General features: G+C 33.9%; 1 protein-coding gene across 7 annotated transcripts in view; it reads right to left on the reverse strand.

Moving 5' to 3' along the window:
* The window catches only part of EPHA5 (EPH receptor A5), a 348,209-nt gene that overhangs the window by 85,007 nt on the left and 242,474 nt on the right, over nt 1-20,728 (reverse strand). For all 7 annotated transcript variants that reach the window (XM_032334443.1, XM_032334445.1, XM_032334444.1 and 4 more), the window contains 2 exons: nt 13,185-13,309; nt 5,705-5,864 (listed from right to left, as the gene is read on the reverse strand). In XM_032334443.1, the coding sequence (XP_032190334.1) occupies nt 5,705-5,864; nt 13,185-13,309 (285 nt within the window). The remainder of the gene's footprint in view (nt 1-5,704; nt 5,865-13,184; nt 13,310-20,728) is intronic.

The following is a 20,728-nucleotide window of genomic DNA, read 5'->3' on the forward strand; positions in this document are numbered from 1 at the left end:
GGGCATTTGACCTTGTTGAACATAAACTTTGACCTTGAGACTCTGCTCCACTTAGTTTCTATGACATCAAATGAGTTGTTTTCTCTTTTTCCCCACTCTGAAGTCCTACTTTGTCAGTTCTGCTGGCTTCACATTCTCTCCCCGTGTCTTATGCCTGAACAATTTCTGATGAATGCTGGCTCTTCCTCCACACTCCCTGCCCCCTCCTCCAGCTCTTCACTCTGTCTCTCTCCTTTCCTTCTTTCTTCTCTCCCTACCTCTCATGGATACTTCTTTGCATATGGCATCAGTTAACTATAAGCTGATGAGTTCCAAATTTATATTCCCAGCTCTTATTTCTCTTCAAAGTTTGACTCTTTAAAAAAAAAAAAAAAAAGACGGCTATCTTTTCATTTGGATTGTATTTTCATATAAAAACAATATATTTAAAATCAGCCTTTATACCACATCCAACCTCAAGGGTATTAACAAAAACACATCAATAACTAAACATACCATAAATCTAATTTGACTAATTTGACATAAGGCTAATTTGATCTCTTTTCTTCTGGTTTCTTTTAACTATCACTGAATTTTTCTTAACTCCTACTTGCCTATCAATTAATAAACACATTCTCTGTTCTTCTGTTTTTCCCCATGAATTATATTTTTTCATCTGATAGTCACCTATTTGATTCAAATCTGCTTGCATATGGTTCGTTGGTGTTTTAAGTGTCCCCTTTGCCTTCTATTTGAGTATTCACATAAATGTCCAAAAATATCACTTTGATCATATTTCCCTGACCAAAAAGCATTTACTATCTATGAAAAAAAAAAGTCCCAAATTTTCCATCTAGCATTCCAAGCTCTTCTAACAAAATTCTAACAAATCTTTCCGATCTCAATGTGGCATTTTGGCACTCTGTAGTTTTGGAGGGAGGGGACATGATTGATCAGAGGTAGGTTTAAAAATGGGACAATTTCAGACTAACCAAATATTAATTTTGAGAAAAAAATATGAATGCCTCATACTGTCAAATGCTTCATTTCTTAAAAATTTTATTTATTTATTTATTTTACAGACAGAGATCACAAGTAGGCAGAGAGGCAGGCAGAGAGAGATAGAGGAGAAGCAGTCTCCCTAGCAAGCAGAGAGCCCAACGTGAGGCTTGATCCCAGGACCCCAGGATCAGGACCCAAGCCCAAGGCAGAGGCCTTAACCCACTGAGCCACCCAGGTGCCCCAAATGCTTCATTTTCAGTAATTGACAAGACCTACTCTAATTTAACAATATGTTAAAACATGCATAGTATGGGTTAACATCTTGCAATAAAGTAAGTTTTAATGGCATACCAACAATTTTCAAATGCTTAAATTAATACATTTTATGAAAATATGTTTTAGTAATGCTAAATCACAAACATTAATATTTACATGTTTTTATCTACTGTTCACTTAAATCAGATCTATTGGTTATTATACCAATAAAATCAAAGGCCAATTAAATCAAGGGCCTATGAGAAAGAATTTAAATAACATTTTCATTTTTAAAAAAAATTTCAGCATTTTCTAATTTCCTTGATGGGCTTCAATTATTTTACTATTTAAAATGTACTAATTTTTGTGAGCTATTTCTATTAAATATAATTCATTAAGATTTTGTACTATTTATTCCTTTGTTTGCCCTGACAGCATCAATAATATCCCCAATATATCAGCTAACTTGAAAATATATAGAATTGAAAAGGTACTGTCAAAACTTTCATACTTCTTCAGGGAAAAAATTATAAAAATTATAAAAATAAAAAATATATAAAAATAAAAATTAAATTAAAAACACAAAAAATATAATTATAAATTAGAATATCTGATTATTATTTTAATATGTCATTAAGTTTTTTTAACCGTTAAAGATACAAACCTCAAAAAAAAATTTAAAAAATAAAGATACGAACCTCTAATCACTCAAATTTTCTTTTTTTTTTTTTAATATGTCATATAGTTTTTGAAGAATTACTGAGGAGAATTTCAGAAATGTTTAAAAGCAAATTTGGGGCAACACAACACACCACTACTAAAAGGATATTTGTTATAAACATTAATATTCTTTAGTAAACAATGTTCCTTTTTTTCAATCATTATATACTTACATTATCCCTGGAAACTTTAAGGTAGCATACACTGAGAAATCATATTGATTAACTTATTTTGCTTCTTATACTCCTGGTTACAAACCAATATTACATAGATATTCTCTACATTTTAGCTCTATGTTTAAATAGTGAATCATGAAGCTGTGAAGATTTGTTGAAGACAGATTAAAGGGTTTATGAATGCCAGGCTAAGAATTTAGGATCTTTCTACCACAGCTGTAACTATCTATTAATTTTCTTGATTAAAATAATCTGATCAAGGAAAATACAAATCAAAACCACAGTGAGATGCCACCTCACACAAGTAAGAACGGCTAAAATTAACAAGCCAGAAAACGACAGGTTTTGGCGAGGATGCGGAGAAAGGGGAACCCTCCTACACTGTTGGTGGGAATGCAAGCTGGTGCAGCCACTCTGGTAAACAGTATGGAGGTTCCTCAAAAAGTTGAAAATAGAGCTACCCTATGGCCCAGCAATTGCACTATTGGGTGTTTGCCCTAAAGATACAAATGTAGTGATCCAAAGGGGCACATGCACCGAATGTTTATAGCAGTAATGTCCATAATAGCCAAACTATAGAAAAAGCCTAGATATCCATCAGCAGAAGAATGGATAAAGAAGATGTGATACATGCACACACACACACACACACACACACACACACACACAGAGGAATATTAGGCAGCCATCAAAAAACTGAAATCTTGATGGCCTGGGTGACTCAGTTGTTAAGTATCTGCCTTCAGCTCAGGTCATGATCTCAGGGTCCTGGGATCGAGCCCCACATCGGGCTCTCTGCTCAGCAGGGAGCCTGCTTCTCCCTCTCCCTCTCCCCCTGCTTGTGTTCCCTCTCTCACTGGGTCTCTCTCTGTCAAATAAATAAAAAATATTTTTTAAAAAAATTGAAATTTTGCCTTTTGTAACAACATAGATGAAACTAGGGAGTATTACGCTAAGTGAAATAAGTCAATCAGAGAAAGACAATTATCATATGATCTCACTAATATGAGGAATTTGAGTTACAAGAGAGAGGATAGGGAAAGGGAGGGGAAAAATGAAACAGGATGAAATCAGAGAGGGAGACAAAGCATGAGACTCTTAATCTCAGGAAACAAACTGAGGGCTGTTGGTGGGAAGGCAGATGGGAGGGAGGTGGCGGCTGGTGATGGACACTGGGGAGGGCATGGGCTATGGGCATGTGAACTGTGTAAGACTGATGATTCACACACCTGTACCCCTGAAACAAATAATACGTTATATGTTAATTTTTAAAAAAAGTTATTCTGCCACTTGATTAAAAAAAAAAATCTCAATACACATAACATTTTAGATGAATCTCCAGGGAATTAAGTCAATTCTAAACTGTCACAGACTGTATGATTCCATGTATAGAACATTTCTGAAATATCATATTGTTTGAAATGGATGTTTAGAGATTTGTTGTCGGTGATTAGTTATGACACAGGAACTATTCCCTAAGGCAGTTGGTATAGTTATAAAAGGGCAACCTGAGAGATCTTTGTGATGTTGGCACTATTCAGCTTCTTGACTATTATGGTACATATACAAATCTATACATCTGACCAAGTTGTATCCAACCTAATACACTCATATGTCTATACACCACTCAACAAGGAGTCGAAGGAAATCTGAGTAAGACTGGTGAGTTATATCAATGTCAGGATCCTGAATGTGATATTATGCTATAGTTTTGCAAAATGTTGCCATTAGAGGAACTGAGCAAATTGTACAAGAGTTCACTGTGCACTGTTACTTACACTTACATATAAAACTCCACTTATCTACGTAAAAATTTCATTTGAAAAATAAAATAGCATTATTCTAGCAATTGGGTTATACAGATTTGAATCAAGTAGGTAAGAACTGGATGAAAAGAAGTGATGAAAAGAAGGGAAAAATCATAAAAGAAACACAAAGGTGTTTGGTAAATCTTGGTAAATGGGAGTTAAGAAAAATTCAGTGATAGTCTCAAAGCTTCAAGACAATTTACATTAAAAGAAACCAGGAAAAAAAAAAAAAAGAGTTAACTAGGTTGGCTGGATGGTTTCATTCATGCTAGGTTTATTTGCTGGTGCATTTTTATTATTGTTGTTGGGAAAGGGGATGATATATGGGGCCAAATTTAAATATGTTATTTATATGCATACAGAGTTAAAATAAAGCAGATATTAGGCAGTTATAAAATATAAACTAAAACTTGAGAGAGAAAGACCAGTCAGATTTTTCCATCCAAATTCTCATGGTAAATAGCCTTTCTAAAATAAAGATTTTATATTCCTATGCTTACCGTTTGCATTCGGTTCTAGGACAATATGCATGACATACAAGATAATACAGATGAAAAAGAAAAACCCTTTATAGAAATTTTATGACCCACATACAGTATAAATTAAAATTCATGAATTTTAAAAATTAAGCAAATCAATAACATCATGCATCATTATTATGAATTGAGTAACCAATTAGGAAAGTCTTTTTAAAGTGTACATTCAAGGTAATGATCTTCAGATAATTTTCTGTCCTAACATTCCTGAATGATAAGAAAGAATTTTCTTGGGGCGCCTGGGTGGCCCAGTGGATTAAGGCCTCTGCCTTAAGCTCAGGTCATGCTCTCAGGGTCCTGGGATCGAGCCCCACATCGAGCCCCACATTGGGCTCTCTGCTCAGCAGGGAGCCTGCTTCCCTTCCTTCCCTGCCTCTCTGCCTATTTGTGATCTCTGTCTGTCAAATAGATAAATAGAATCTTAAAAAAAAAAAAAAAAGAATTTTCTTAGTAGTGGTGACACATTAAAGCCAGTATTCTTAACTGCCATGCACCAAATGAAGAGACATACGCACACACATTTGCCATTTCACACGACTCTTGTATGTCATTTTCTTCATAACCAAGAATTAAGAATGTCAGTTTTTCATCTATAAGTGAAAGCAAGCTACTGTTTTCTTCTAATCTTGCTTTTAATGTGTGTTTTAGGACAAGTAAGCTAAATATTTTCTTTGATGATAAAGATAAAAACGTTTTATGCTATGTTATTTAAAAAATGGTACAAGAAATGTTTTCCAGAAATATTTCCAGACCCTTCACTTAGAGATACTGCCAGAGATTTTGATTTTTCAAAATGATCAGACTGGTTGCTGAGACTGCCATTTTCTTGCCGAACTTAATACTTCTACACGCTCCCTGTAGAATTTTCATAGAAAGATGAAGCCTGATAGCATTGTTCAATGAAACAAGTAAAAGTAAATGGCAACAATTCAAGAAAGTATGGCAGCTGTGGAAAGAAAGTCTTTACAAGCAGGTTTAAACATTTCTTAAGGATCTCCTGATGTTTCATCTCCCAGTAGACTAAATGTGATGAGGAGCAGCGTCTGATGTGTTAACCCACTAACCCACCATATAGCATGACAGATGCTTCCTACCCGAAGGGGTCATGCCTGGGAGAGAGAGAGAGAAGCAGGAGACTGACAGAATGCCCAGGGAGCGTATTGATCCACTGACTCTTTTCTGGTAACCATTACAGAGACATGAGTTGACAGTAATTAAAATGACTTACACACTGGGATGGTTTCAAACTCAAATCTTCGACTGAAGACACCGTAGCCTGCTGCTGTGCGTGCTCGAATTTGAAAGACATATACTGAAGCTGGTTTCAAGCCCTCTGCAGTCACAGTTGTCTCTTTAGATTTGATAATTGTATAGCTGGTTTCTTGGTCCTTGGATTACACATGTAATACAATAAAAAAGTCAATATATGAATTACTGACGATGATAAAACTTAGAATCATAAATCAGAAAATCAGAAACTAATACTTGTTATTAGTACAAATATACTCTTCTAGAAAAAAAAAATCTCTACATCCTAGGTGTGCTAAAAGTGTTTCCTAGAACTCAGAGATGGTAGGTAACAAGTTCTCTGGTCATCCACCATGTTTGTCTTTGGCACAAATAAATTTGTAAACTTTTCAAATGATTTGCAGAAGATGAATTCTTTTATAGACTCTATTTTAGTATTGGTATTTGTGTGTTTATTTTTCTCATAAATATTTATTGGAACACATCTAACATGCTGCCTGTTCACAGGGAAAGGTAGCAAGATCTCATATATTGCCAGGTTTAAGACTTGTGCTTTATATCTTTGGAGATTTTTAATTTCTAATTACATTTAGGGCTTACAAGAAGGAATGAGGACTTGGCTGGAGAACTTTAATTTCAATTCATTAAGTCTAAACAAGGATTACTAAAGAAAAAGTTAAAGAAATATATATATTTTTATTTTTAATAAACTTTCAATTTTTTCACATTTATGTATTTGAGCTGGGTGAGTAGTGAATGGAGATGGAATAAAAAAAAAAATCACTGTAAAGATAGCTTGGAAACTTCCTACTTCGACTGCTACCAAAGTCTACACTAACCATACATAACTTCTCCCCACCTCTGAGTTAGTACATTGAATCTTAGACCTACACACTGTAAACATACAGTCCCTCTTCTGAACTTTCTCTTCCCTTGTATTTTTCTGTGTGAATTCTTAACTACCCTTATATTTTCCTTAAGGTGTTTCCACAATTACTACATTTCTGATAGATATTACAGGTTGAATTAATGATAGGTAATGGTTAGAGATCTTTTTCCATTTTTAGGAATTGGTCTTTACTTATAGTATCTTGATTGATGACTGTAAACCTCATTTTCTAGATCCTTTCAGAAAATTTTACTTTACTAATAGAAGCATATAGAGAGGGTTTTTGTTTTTTTGTTTGTTTGTTTGTTTTGTTTTGTTTGTTTGTTTTTTAAGATCTAATGAGAATAACATGTAAAGGACTTTTTTTCTGAAATGAGAAAAAAATTGAAAACAAGAATATAACAATTACTTCTCAAGAATCCCAATAGGAAATATGATTATTATTTAATCTTTATAATACTATTAAAATGTAAAGTAAATGCAAACCATGCTCCTTCTACTTTGAAGTTTACAATCAACAGCAGCATATCATGCTGTGACTTTAGTGTGGACGCAGAAAACATGCTAAAATATAGCAAGTCAATTTTTACTTTTATCCTCAGTTATCTTATATGTCAAGTTGGGATAGAAATTGGTGCCTGGATATCCTCATAGACATGTTATAAGAAGAAAAAAAAGTAATGCATGTGAAACACTTACTAAACTAGAAAGTACATGGTATAATTGTCATAATTATTATTTAAATTTTTTCTACTTTGACAAATCAAAGTCAATAGCTAATCACGTTCTATTCTACCACCAATGCAATCTAAAATATACAACCTATCAAACATTTTTTAAAGCAGTTTTACTGCATTACATCCTCATGCAATAAAGTCAAACATGTGGTATTATCTTAGGGTTAAATCCATCCAAATTTCTATATAAATAGGTATGTTCTAATTTCTAAAGCAAATAGGTTTTCTGATGCACTCCACGCAAACAACTATTATTTTAAATTTTTTTAATGCACAGATTAATATTAAAAGTGCCAATTCTTTAAAGTGCTTAGGAAATAATACTAGAGTTTTGCAAGGATTTAAAGTATGTCATCAAATCCTATAAAATTTTACCAAGAAATTTCAATCATTTTCTTCATTCTCAAACATTTAACTTTCTTCTATATACTTTAATTGACCCCTTCTATACGCTAGGAATAAAGCAGTAAAAAAAAAAAAGCAGACAATTTCTTGATGAGTTCCTTTTAAAGGAGGTACATAGCTTCTATAAACTATTGTAGTTACTGATGTTCTGTGGCTGCTCAAGCTTGAGACCGAATATACAAGACTTTCTCAGTAAGATTATACTATTCACTTTGGCGATAATTGAAGTAGTAATTTCAGCAAGAAATGATAAAATATGTGTTTGTTATTACCTGCATTTTGTTTAAAGAGAAGTTGGTTTAAATATCTAGACAAAACTAAGGATTCTGGTATATTTGATATAATTAGGATTTTTACATAAAATATTAACATTTATAATGTAAAGTAAGAGGTTTGTTTGTTTGTTTTAAAAAAAAAGGACAGAATATCAGGGTTAGAAATCAAGCCATGCTATTGTCTAAGGAAGGGTGCAAATGTGGATATACAACTTAACCTCAGTTTTTCCTTCTTTAAAATGGGATAAAATTTTTTACTAAGAGCATTGTAAGCAATAGACATGGAGACAGAGATGATACAGGGAGCACCCAGCAAATCCCCACAACAGAACCAGTTCTAGGTAAATTTGACTTTGAGTCCTGTAGCAAGATGGTAAATTTAAAGCAAATTTAATAAAAAGAAAAAAAAACTAAAATTTTGTTGTAAGCTCCTAACTATTGAAGTTACAATTAATATGTCTTGTAAAATTATTAGAAGCTGACACTTCTGCCAGATTGGGGGTGGAGGGCATTACAAGGAAACTGGCATACTGCTCCTTGAAATATTGCATGATCTAATAACAATTGCATAAGATCACATAACACTCTGGTTTCTATATTAACATGTATGTCTAAGTGGTTTCTTCTCTGAGTTCTAATTTTGCATTCTCTTTCTGGGTCGATTGAAATCTATAGTAACAGAGGGACTGACTCACCAAAGCATACAACGAAGGGATGGAAAACCATAAATACACATTTCGAGTTAGTTAAGCATCTTCCAAAATTTGCTTCTGTTCCATTCTTTTCAGTCACAGTCATGTTATAATTTCCTTTTTATAACAAACCCTATCTATACATCTTCAGCACCCACGACCACCAGGCTGCTGGATCCTGGTTAGGGCAATGGCTTTTGCTGCCTTCATGCTCCCACTGAGCAAATGAGCTACATTCCCCAGCTGCTTAGCAAACACTGTTCACATGCAGGGAAGGGAGGGCCTCAGCAGAAGGAGCCAGCTGGCAAACACCCTGCCAAGGGGCAGCTTCCTTTTGCCTCTGCCTTTAATTAAGAGATGGCAATGGGCCCATCACCATGCAGGAGCAGAGAGGCCCAATGACCTCTATTAGAGCAGGGCAACGGCGGGCAGTAATGCCAGCTGGCAAATGCAGAAGCCCTGGAAAGCTCTGCCACCTGTGTCTGGCCAAGAGCCATCCAATAAAATGGTGGTAGCCTCTGAAGGTTCAAAATGAGCTCTGGAAATCGATCAGGACCCCCACCTCAATACATGCTATAAGAGCTCATTATCTTTTTCTTCTTCTTTTTCTTTTCTTTCTTTCTTTTTTTTTCCAGAAAGTATTAAAAAAACAAAAAACAACAACAACAAAAAAAACCTTTCATGTCTTTTATTGGTATGCTCAATAATTTTGCTTGGCAAAAAGTTCTTGGAGTTAATATTTTCACTGTAAAAAGGAAAACACTGACTAAGAGAAGTTAATAACTTCCCCCAAATAATATATAAAGGTTTTGCTGCTTTTTAGGAATGTAAATGAACAACTTACTCTACATTTACTAAGACTATATAGAAATAATTTCTTAAGTTATTTTTTTCTTAGGCTGAGTTATAAAAAATAATAGAGTGTATAACATAGCATTGAATGTAAGATATTAAATATAAAGCTAAATTTTCATGAAATAAGTATAATTTGAAAAAATTGAACTATGAAGGAAATAATTCCACAATATGGTTAAAATTCATTAGAAGGATTATTAAGAGAAAAGGACTTTGCCTATCATTTGTTGAAAAACTGTTTCACTTAAAGAAAAAATTATAAATCCTTGCTTTTATTGAGTATTATGCATATAAGATTCACGCACATGCTGGTAACAGTAAAATCAATGAAAGATTACTCATAAGGGGAAAAAAATAGGATTATTTCATTAGAAACAAAAAAGAAACCAGACACTTGGTCCTTTGGTCCAGCTAGTTGCTTTAGGGGAAGAAAACCATACCAAAAAAAAAAAAAAAAAAAAAAAGACATCAAATTTTAGTCTTCTTGCTGTTGAACTTTATTTCATCTATAATATATATTCAAATACAGAGTTTTGGTGAGTAGTATTCAAAAGTTTTTTAGATACTCCCTTTTTTTAATTTATTTTTTTAAAGTAGGTCAATGCCCAGTTTGGGGCTCAAACTCACAACCCTAAGATCAAGAGTTGTGTGCTCCACTGACTAAGCCAGCCAGCACCCCTAGTACATCATTATTTTTAAATGTCATTATATATTTCAACTTCTTTTGAAATCAACTTCAATTACAATAAAAATTTGAAACTCAGAATACTTACAAAAAATCAGTCTATGTCACATATGTATATATATATCCTGTTTTTCGTTAGTATACCGTAATAAAATTTATAAAACAATGAATAAGGATGTAAACCTTGATTTAACAAATTATTTTGGATACAGGGTGTGTTTAGATTGTAGAGCTCTTGAATTTAAAATGCAGTTTTGAGTACTACTCCCAGAGAAACAAGAATCAATAGGGAATATGAATGACATAACATTTTACTCAATTTGTCATATTTTTTATAATAAATACTGTAAACCATATCCCAAAATAGTTTTTTGGTTTTTTAAGATTTTATTTTTCAGTATTCTCTACACCCAGCACGGGTCTTGAACTCATAATTCTTGAGACCAAGAGTTGCATGCTCCACTGACTAAGCCAGCCAGGTGCCCCATACCAACAAAGTTTTGTCTCATAGATATTGTATTAGTACATTCTTGGTGAATAATATATTTGATAATACATTTTTCTTTATGAAATAGAAGTATCTTCATTTATGCTCCCTAAAGATTCAATAGTTATTTGTAATGCTACCAGCAAGTCATTCCTAAAAGGATTACTGAGTAATCCTTCAAAAGTAATAATCTGCTATTTATTTACCTATTTATAAAATCAATATAAGAACTTAACACAGGCATTCAAAACCTAGAAAGGATATGTAGACATTTCCACTGTCCCCCTGCCCCACCCACTACTGTTTTATTATCATTATCTTCACACAGGTAATTGTTAAATCAATGAATAAAAGAAACAATTTTTAGAAAAAAAAAAACCCTCTATAATGCTATGCATTATTTAATGTATTTCAATGTATTTACCTAAACTCTTTCATCTATGCATATACACAAAATGTTGAATTTTTAAATAAGTATTTTTCCTGGTATTTTTGCATCAGTACAAGGAGAACCATTTATCCCTCTCTCTCTCTTTTCCAACGTGCTAACAAGAACAATTTCTCTGGGATTGCAAAGTTTTTAACTTCTTCTTATCCTCTTCACTATTCACTCTAAGAGAGAGAGTGTTGGCTCCATGAGTTTAGGGAAAGCAATTGAGCATATGTTTGTAATGTTTTCTGCTCCTACTTTCATAGGAATCATACTTTTTTTTTCCAAAATTTTTTTATTTATTTTTATTTGTTTTATAAACATATAATGTATTTTTATACTCAGGGGTACACGTCTGTGAATCGCCAGGTTTACACACTTCACAGCACTCACCATAGCACATACCCTCCCCAATGTCCATAACCCCAGCAACCCTCAGTTTGTTTTGTGAGATTAAGAGTCACTTATGGTTTGTCCCCCTCCCGATCCCATCTTGTTTCATGTATTCTTTCCCTACCCCCTAAACCCCCCCATGTTGCATCTCCACTTCCTCATATCAGGGAGATCATATGATAGTTGTCTTTCTCCGCTTGACTTATTTCCCTAAGCATGATACCCTCTAGTTCCATCCACATCGTCGCAAATGGCAAGATTTCATTTCTTTTGACGGCTGCATAGTAGGAATCATACTCTTGAGTCAGAGTTTCCTATCCACCAGTGAGAGTCTGGTTTGAGCACTTGTCTATCTTTATCTCCTCTATTGGAAGCTCTGTTGTTCTAAGTAGTGTATGCCATTCAGATCCAGACTGTATAAAAATCAAAGTAAAATGGAGGTGGGAGGTATAGGAAGACCCATGGTGACTACATATCTGAGATATATACTATAGTTCCTCTTTAGAAATTTAAGTTCACCTTTATTTTCTGTCTTATTTCTTTGTCAATAGCTCACTTGGTTGTGGATTCAGAAGAGAGAAAAAGGAATAATTGATGCCTTTATTTTTTTTTAAGATTTTATTTATTTATTTGTCAGAGAGATAGAGAGAGCACAAGCGGGGAGAGTGGAAGAAGGGGAATCAAGCTCCCCACGGAGCAGGGAGCCTGATGTGGGACTCAATCCCAGGACCCAGAGATCATGACCTGAGCTGAAGGCAGTCGCTTAACCAATTACGGGCACCAACCAGGCACTTCTAATTATTGCCTTTAAAACTCAAGGACTTTTATGGAAAAACATGCAAGAGTAGACCTAAGAGACAACTTAAGAAAGAAGAAATTAAGAAAATGTAGGAAATGGGAGGTGTACATTTTTGCTTTTATGTCTTCTCATTTTAAAATGCAGTTTATAGGGCACCTGGGTGGCTCGGTGGGTTAAGCCTTTGCCTTCGGCTCAAGTCATGATCTCAGAGTCCTGGGATCAAAACCCACATCGGGGTCTCTGCTCAGCAGGGAGCCTGCTTCCCCCTCTCTCTCTGCTTGCCTCTCTGCCTACTGGTGACCTCTCTCTCTTTGTCAAATAAATAAATAAAATCTTAAAAAGAAAATAAAACGCAGTTTATAATACAGTATCAGGTTCTTTATATGGATTTTAAAATTACGCTTTACATTCACATCTTATCTACCCATACCTCCTTAAGAGCATAGGTATTAGGCAGAGTTAATGGCTATAGCCATATGTATTTTTCCTTATAGTACACAGCAGATGGGACTGAAGTTCAAGAACTGAAGTAGTTACAACATTTCAAAATGTTCTATGTTGTGAAACCTAGTTAAACTGATGTTAGACTCTATGGCAGTAGTCTGGCAGCAAAATTATTTGGCAGCAGCAGAACAGAGTGCTCCCTATACATTTCTAGCCTCCATAATCATGACTGCAGAATCAATTGTCATTGATTTACACATAGAATTGCAACACATTTTTCTAAAAATTGGATAATTTCAGTTGCTAAAGTGAAAAAAGAAAAAGAAGCGGAAGAAGATAAAAGGACATTCTTTAACTTATTACTCTTACCTTTTCAAAATATTTGATTTCATACTCTAGGATGATTCCATTTGGACGATCTGGCTCTTGCCAAGACAAAGAGATGCTGTTTTTCGCAATCTTCCCCTTTTTCACATTGGTGACTGGAGAGGGAGCTGCAAAATAGTGTAAATAAAGAGTAGCAGGATTAACAGAGCCTTGAAATTACAATGAGATATAATGTAGCATAATACTACATTAGCAATTTAACAAGAACTACATTAACAATTAAATTTTCTTTTAACCTGAAAACAATTTTACTTTCCTTACATAATAAAAAGTTCTAGAGATTATAAAATGTTTTACAAATATAAATCAAGTATCCTGAGAATTTTCTTAAAACTATAGTCATATAGAATTGTAGGTGTACATTTTCTTTCTGAAGTTTAGAAACATAAATGAACTATCTTATTTTTCTTGCAGAATAAAGACATTCCTGATGACCTTACATATCGTCCATGTTTCTAAAGTTATTGGCACTGCATAACATATATCCTATTATGCGAGTACACATGATTTTATATAAATATATGCATATATATGTATATGTTGTGAAAATGTGGTTTTATGTATAGGTATATACATAAAACCACATTTTCACAACATTTAGGCTCTTTATTTTTTTAATCATGTGGGTGCTATAGTCATTAATAAAATCATCAGTTAAATATAGTGGGGGTTGCTTTCAAAAATATATTATTAAACTTGCAGTATTTCTTGAAAATAACAGCAGATAAGATAAACATTGTCTTAATCTGAAAGTTTTTCCTCTAAGGAACAAGAAAAAAATGTGCACTCCCACAATATAATATTAGAAGTCGTAGCCACAGCAATTAGGCAAGAAAAAAAAAATAAAAGCATCCGAATTGGAAGAAAATACAAGCGTCATTATTTGCAGATAACATGATTTTACATATATATATATACACACACACACACACACACAGCTAAAGACTCTACCAAAAAAAGCTGCCAAAATTAATAAATTATTTTAGTCAAGTTGCAGGATATAAAATTAATATACAGAAATCTGTTGTGTTTCTATACACTAATAATGAACTAACAGAAATAGAAATTAAAAGGACAATCACATTTACAAATACATTAGAAAGGATATATATCTAGGAATAAATTTAACCAAAGACGTGAAAGACCTATATTCTGAAAACTATAGACACTGAAGAAAGAAATTAAAGACAACACAAATAAATGGAAAGATATGTTATGCTCATGGGTTGGAGGAATTAATACTATTTAAATGTCTATACTGTCCAAAGCAATTTACAAATTCAGTCTACACCCTACCAAAATACTAATGAAATTGTTTGTATAAATATAACAAATAATCCTAAAGTGCGTACAAAATCACAAAAAAACCCAAATAGCCAAAGCAGTCTTGAAAAAGAATAAAGAACTTGGAGTATCACACTACTTGATCTCAAACTATACTTCTAGACTATAGTACTCAAAACAGTATGATATTGGAAGAAAAACAGACACATAGATCTATGGAATGGATAGAATAGAAAGTCCAGATATAAACCCACAGATATGTGGTCAATTAATTTATGATAAATGAAGGAAGAACATACAATGGGAGAACAGTTTTTTCAATAAATAATGTTCAGAAAATTGGACTGTCACATGGGAAAGGATGAAATGGGCCTCTTATGTTATACACAAAAATTAATTTAAAATGAATCAAAGACTTGAATGTAGGATTCAAAACCAAAAAACTCCTAGGAAAAATATAGGCAGTAATCTCTTTGACACTCTTTTTGTGATATTTTTTTAGATATGACTTCTCTGGTAAAAACAACAAAAGCAAAAATCTATTAAAAAAAAAAAAAAAAGAAAAGGACTGCATCAAACTAATCTTTGCACAGTAAAGGAAATCGTTGACAAAATGAAAAGGCAACATACTGAATGATAGAAGATACTTGAAAATCATGTATCTTATAAGAGGTTGATATCAAAATATATAAAGAATTCATACAACTCAACAACAACAACAATAACAAAAAACACCCGATTTAAAAAATGGGCAGAGGATCTGAGTAAATATTTTTCCAAAGAGGACACATAGATATGCCTGTCAACAGGCATATGAAAAGATACTCAGTGTCACTAATCATCAGAAAAATGCAAATCAAAACCACAATGAGACAGCCTCACACCTGTCAGAGTGAGTATTACCACAAAGACAAGAAATAACAAGTGTTGACAAGGATGTGAACAAAAGGGAACCCTTGAGCACTGTTGGTGGATAAGTTGGTCCAGCTGCTATGAAAACAAAATGGAGATTCCTCAAAAAATTAAAAATAAAACTACTGTAACATCTAGCAATTGCTCTTCTGGGTATCTTTCCAAAAAAGAATGAAAACACTAATTTCACAAGATATATATACCTCTATGTTCATTGCAGATTATTTATAATAGCCAAGACATGGAAAGAACCAAAGTATCCATCAATAGATGAATAGAAATAAAAGATGCTGTATATACTTATGTGATATATCTGTTCTATAGCTGTAGACATACACTCACCCACCCACACATATACACAGGGGATATTACTTAGCCACACACACAAAAAAAAAACCCAAAAACAACTAAATCTTATGACAACATGGATGGATCTAATACGTAGTATACCAAGTGAAATAAGTCTTACAGAGAAAGACAAGTACTATATAATTTCACTTATAGGTGGAGCTGAAAAAACGAAAACAAACTAACAAAACAGAAACAGAATCACAGTTACTGAAAATAAACTAGCTGTTGCCAGAACTGGGAGAGGGGGAGACAGATGAAATAGGAGAAGGGGATTGAGAGGTATCAACTTACAGTTATAAATTAAATAAGTTAGAGATGTAATGTACAGCATAGGGAATAGAATCAATAATACGGCAACAATTTCGTAAGGTGACAGATGATAACGACCTATCATGGTGATCATTTTGTAATGTATAAAAAATATTAACTCACTATCTTGTGCACCTGAAACTAATATAATATTGCATGTCAGTTATTGTTTAATAAAAAAGAAACATTTTCTTTCATTTCCAGCTCTCCCAAGTATTTTATTAGAAGTCACAAATACTTATGATGTTCATTGCTATCTGTCAGTGCCTATTGAATGACTTTTTTGATGAAAATAGAAAAAAAATCTGTGCTATTTTAATGTGTCTGGATTTCAAACATATGAATATTTGATTCAACATCCGTTTTGTCAATCTGTAGAGATTTGTATAGATTCTGGGTTTGACAAAACAAATATGTATTGACTAATATTTTTCTTGATGTAGATGAGCTTTATTTGTGTAATTTTTAGCTTTGATTAGGAGAAACCATCATGCACTAGTGGATGGTGTGTGTGTGTGTGTGTGTGTGTGTGTGTGTGTCTAGAGAGAGTAATAATGTATATTATATAATATGTATATATTATGTATATTATAATGCACATATAAGGTAGAAAAGATGAATGATAGTGAGTAGTGTATAGCCCTAACTGAATAGTATTAAACATGTGGTGAGATTACATATATATTAATTATATATAATTTATATATGTAGAATGTATATAGATAATATATCACACATATAGATAATATATTCCATAGCATTATATAGGTGTGTCTATATATGCATATGTGTGTGGGTGTATGTGTGTGTGTGTGTGTATATATATATATATGTGTGTATATATATATATATAAAATTTATTCACTCTAGAGTAGAAGACAAATCCAGAATCACATACAAGGATCAATATATCTGGCACTTGGCATCTTTTCTCACTTCATCTCCTGCTAACTGTGCCCTGGCTTTCTGTTCTTAGGCAACTTCAGACACACTTTGGCCGAAGAGCTTTGTACAAGCATTTTATCATTCTATCATTCTATCTTGGTACAAGCTTCTCACCCTGACTTCTCCGGGGTCTCTCCTTCTCCCGTGGTTTTCTCCTTTCCTGTCCACCCTGACTGAGGTAACCCCCACCTTCCCCCACTTCTCCTCACCATGTCCTCTGCTCCTTTGGGTTTTTTTTTTTTTTTTAAAGATTTTATTTATTTATTTGTCAGAGAGAGAGAGAGAGAGCGAGAGCGAGCACAGGCAGACAGAGTGGCAGGCAGAGTCAGAGGGAGAAGCAGGCTGCCTGCGGAGCAAGGAGCCCGATGTGGGATTCGATCCTATGACGCTGGGATGATGACCTGAGCTGAAGGCAGCTGCTTAACCAACTGAGCCACCCAGGCATCCCTGGGGTTTTATTTTTCTCCTTAACTCTTGCTCTTCCACTACCTGATATACATATCTGAATATAAATTTACTTTTTTTGATCCTCTCAAGTAGAATGTAATTTTTAGGAGGACAGGGATATTGTTTATTTTATTCACTGCTGAATTCCTACATCTAAAACAATGCCTGAGACAGAGGAGGGTCCAATAGTACGTATGGAATGAATGGTAAAAATCAAAACAATACATACAAAATCTTTTAAAAGGTTTAAGCCTTTTAAAATAAAAATTATTTTAAATGTCAACAAAATTAACTATGAAATTCAAAGTTCAAGTATATCTTTTAATAAAATTAAAATAAATAAAAACAGATAAGACCTGTAGGAGAGAAAAATTAGCTGTCTAGTGTTTTATATACCAACAGGGTGATAATGACTTTGGTACATCAATGCGTACTTTTATTCTTTCAATCACAGAGTTTTGTCAAACTCAGGCCCAGAGGGTTCATATTTTCGCTTTATCTTGTTTTCTTAAACAAGTCCAGTTCCTCAGAATTTTCTACATACTACAGAACACACAATGTGCATATAAAACCAAATTGCCTAAAATTATCTTGAAATTGCATTTTGTTTATCTGTATGGAAATTGTAATTGACTGGTAATTCTCACAGTCATATTTTGATATAGGGTCAAAGTTTCGATTGATTTCCTAGTGAGGGAAAAGTCATCTTATATTTGCCACTATGGACAAAGCACCAAGAAGACATGGAAACAAGAAAGAGCAAGCTATGGGCCCCATAGTTCACAGTATCTGTAGCAACATAGCAAATATACTCAAGTAGAAACAGTAACAAGTTGGTGGTAGGGCCACTTTTCTATTCATGAATTGAATTTAACATGTATGCTCCAGGGACACCTGGGTGGCTCAGTCAGTTAAGTGTCTGCCTTTTGCTCTGGTCAGGATCCCCACATCCTGGGATTGAGCCCTATATCTGGCTTTCTGCCTGCTTCTCCCTCTCCTTCTGCTTGCCTCGGCCTGCTTGTGATCTCTCTCTCATTCTCTCTCTCAAAAATAAATAAATAAAATCTTTTTAAAAATCTAAAAAAGTATGCTCCATGAAGGTAGGGATTAATTTGGTTTAGTTCTCTACTATAAAAAAATTACCAGAAAATTACTTGGTATCTAAAAACTTAAGAAATATTTTTTGAATGGATGCATGACTGAATGAATGGGAAATACATAATGTATCATTTAAAACAGTTTGCTTCATAAGCATAGGATAGAATCTTATTTGGGGATTTGTGTTTTATTTTAAAACAATCCTTTGGGGCACCTGGGTGGCTCAGTTAGGCGTCTGCTTTTGGCTCAGGTCATGATCCTGATCCTGATCCCGGGGTCCTGGAATTGAGCCCTGCATTGGGCTCCCTGCTCAGCGGGGAATCTGTTTCTCCCTCTGCCACCACCCCTCCCCAGCCCTGCTGTACTCATGCTCTCTCTCTCTCCCCTCTCTCTAAAATAAATAAATAAAATCTTAAAAAAAAAAAAAACTCAATGTCTTAATAAAATAATTAACCATTTCAAAGTGAAGCTATCAAATAAATATTAACATATGTAACCAGTTTGAAGTGGAATACTTTGTTATTTACTTTCATCCATCAAAGTTAAACAGAAACTGTGTAGCTTTCATGACCTGAGCCAAAAGCATGATTTAAAACAAAACAAAACAAAACAAAACAAAAAACATTGTTTTCCAAACTCAGTTTTCTCAGAGCCTAAAAGGTATTGTTTAAAGCTTGGTCCGGATGGAGAGTGAAGACCATACTCAGGTTAGAATACTTCAGGAACAAACTTCACTGAAACGATTCCTCTGTGATAAGACCATCTCTGCTTCATTCGGGTAAAGCTGTTGAAAGTGGGACCACTGACAGCTCCCACGGACGTAATGATGATGTACAAATTGTGAATGGCAGTGCTTTACTTTTGTAAAGTATTCTACGGATATTATGCACATTAAAACAGCTGTAACCAGATTTGTCAGCATCAAGGGCATGTTTAATTTATCTTAGTCATCTTCCCCACTGATACCTTTCACTCTACCCGCTGAACCTTTTATTAAGTGAGCCAGGAACAAAATGAGAATGATGACTTAGAGCATTACTGCTTGTGAAATTTTGTTGGATGGTGTTAAATCATACAACCATTACTGGCATAGGGTAGGAATCACAAAAATACTAAAGAAATCAAGTTGTGATTAGAACAAAATAATTTATGTAAATTCTGCATTTCACATTTTGGATCGTTGGAAACATTCCAAATTGTTTCTGCATTACAGCTTCTATAGTGGAGATTATCTTTAAGTACCAGTATAATATGCAAGATGCTCATCTGTCAGCCTAGAAATAGTTCCCATTCCCATAGGCTAATGTTTTTTCTGTTCGCTCAACCCTTTTTTTTTTTTTTTAGTTTAAAATAGTTTTACACTTAGAGAAAGATTATGAAGAGAGTATAAAAAGTTCCCATATATCCCACACCTACTGTCTCCTATTAGGAATATCTTACAGTAGCATATATAATACATCCATCACAATTAATGAAAATATTGACACATTATTATTATCTAAAGTCCACTTACTTAGTTTTTACCTATTACCCTTTATCTGTCCCAAGATTCCATCCAACCTACCATATTACCAGGATAGTCAACACATCTTAGGACCCTCTCGGTTGTAATACTTTCTCAGACTGTCTGAGTTTGTGATCTTGACATTTTGACCGGTTAAGTATTAGACTATCTCTCAATTGTTATTGATGTGATGTTTTTCTCATGATTAGACTGGAGTTATGAGTTTTGGGGTAAAGACTACAAGGGTAAAACTCCATTTCATTATGTCATATTAAGGATACACACTATCAGCATAACATCACTATTAGGTTAACCTTGTTTGCCTGATGATAGTAGTGTTAATCAGGTTTCTCCACCGTAAAATTATTCTTTTTTCCAGTTTCCTGTAATCTCTGGGAGGAAGTCACTATGTGCAGCTTGAACTTAAGGAGTGAGGAGTTACACTATACCTCCTTGCGAGGGGATTATTTGCATAAATTATTTATTCTGCATAGGATATTTGCCCATTCTTCCTTATTTGTTTGGTTTGTTTGTTTGTTTAATCATGTATTTTTTAAAGATTTTTATTTATTTATTTGACTGAGAGATCACAAGTAGGCAGAGAGGCAGGCAGAGAGAGAGAGAGAGGAAGCAGGCTCCCTGCTGAGCAGAGAGCCCGATGCAGAGCTCAATCCTA

The sequence above is a fragment of the Mustela erminea genome, chromosome 2 (genome assembly GCF_009829155.1).
Source record: "Mustela erminea isolate mMusErm1 chromosome 2, mMusErm1.Pri, whole genome shotgun sequence".
Classification (NCBI taxonomy): Eukaryota; Metazoa; Chordata; class Mammalia; order Carnivora; family Mustelidae; genus Mustela; species Mustela erminea.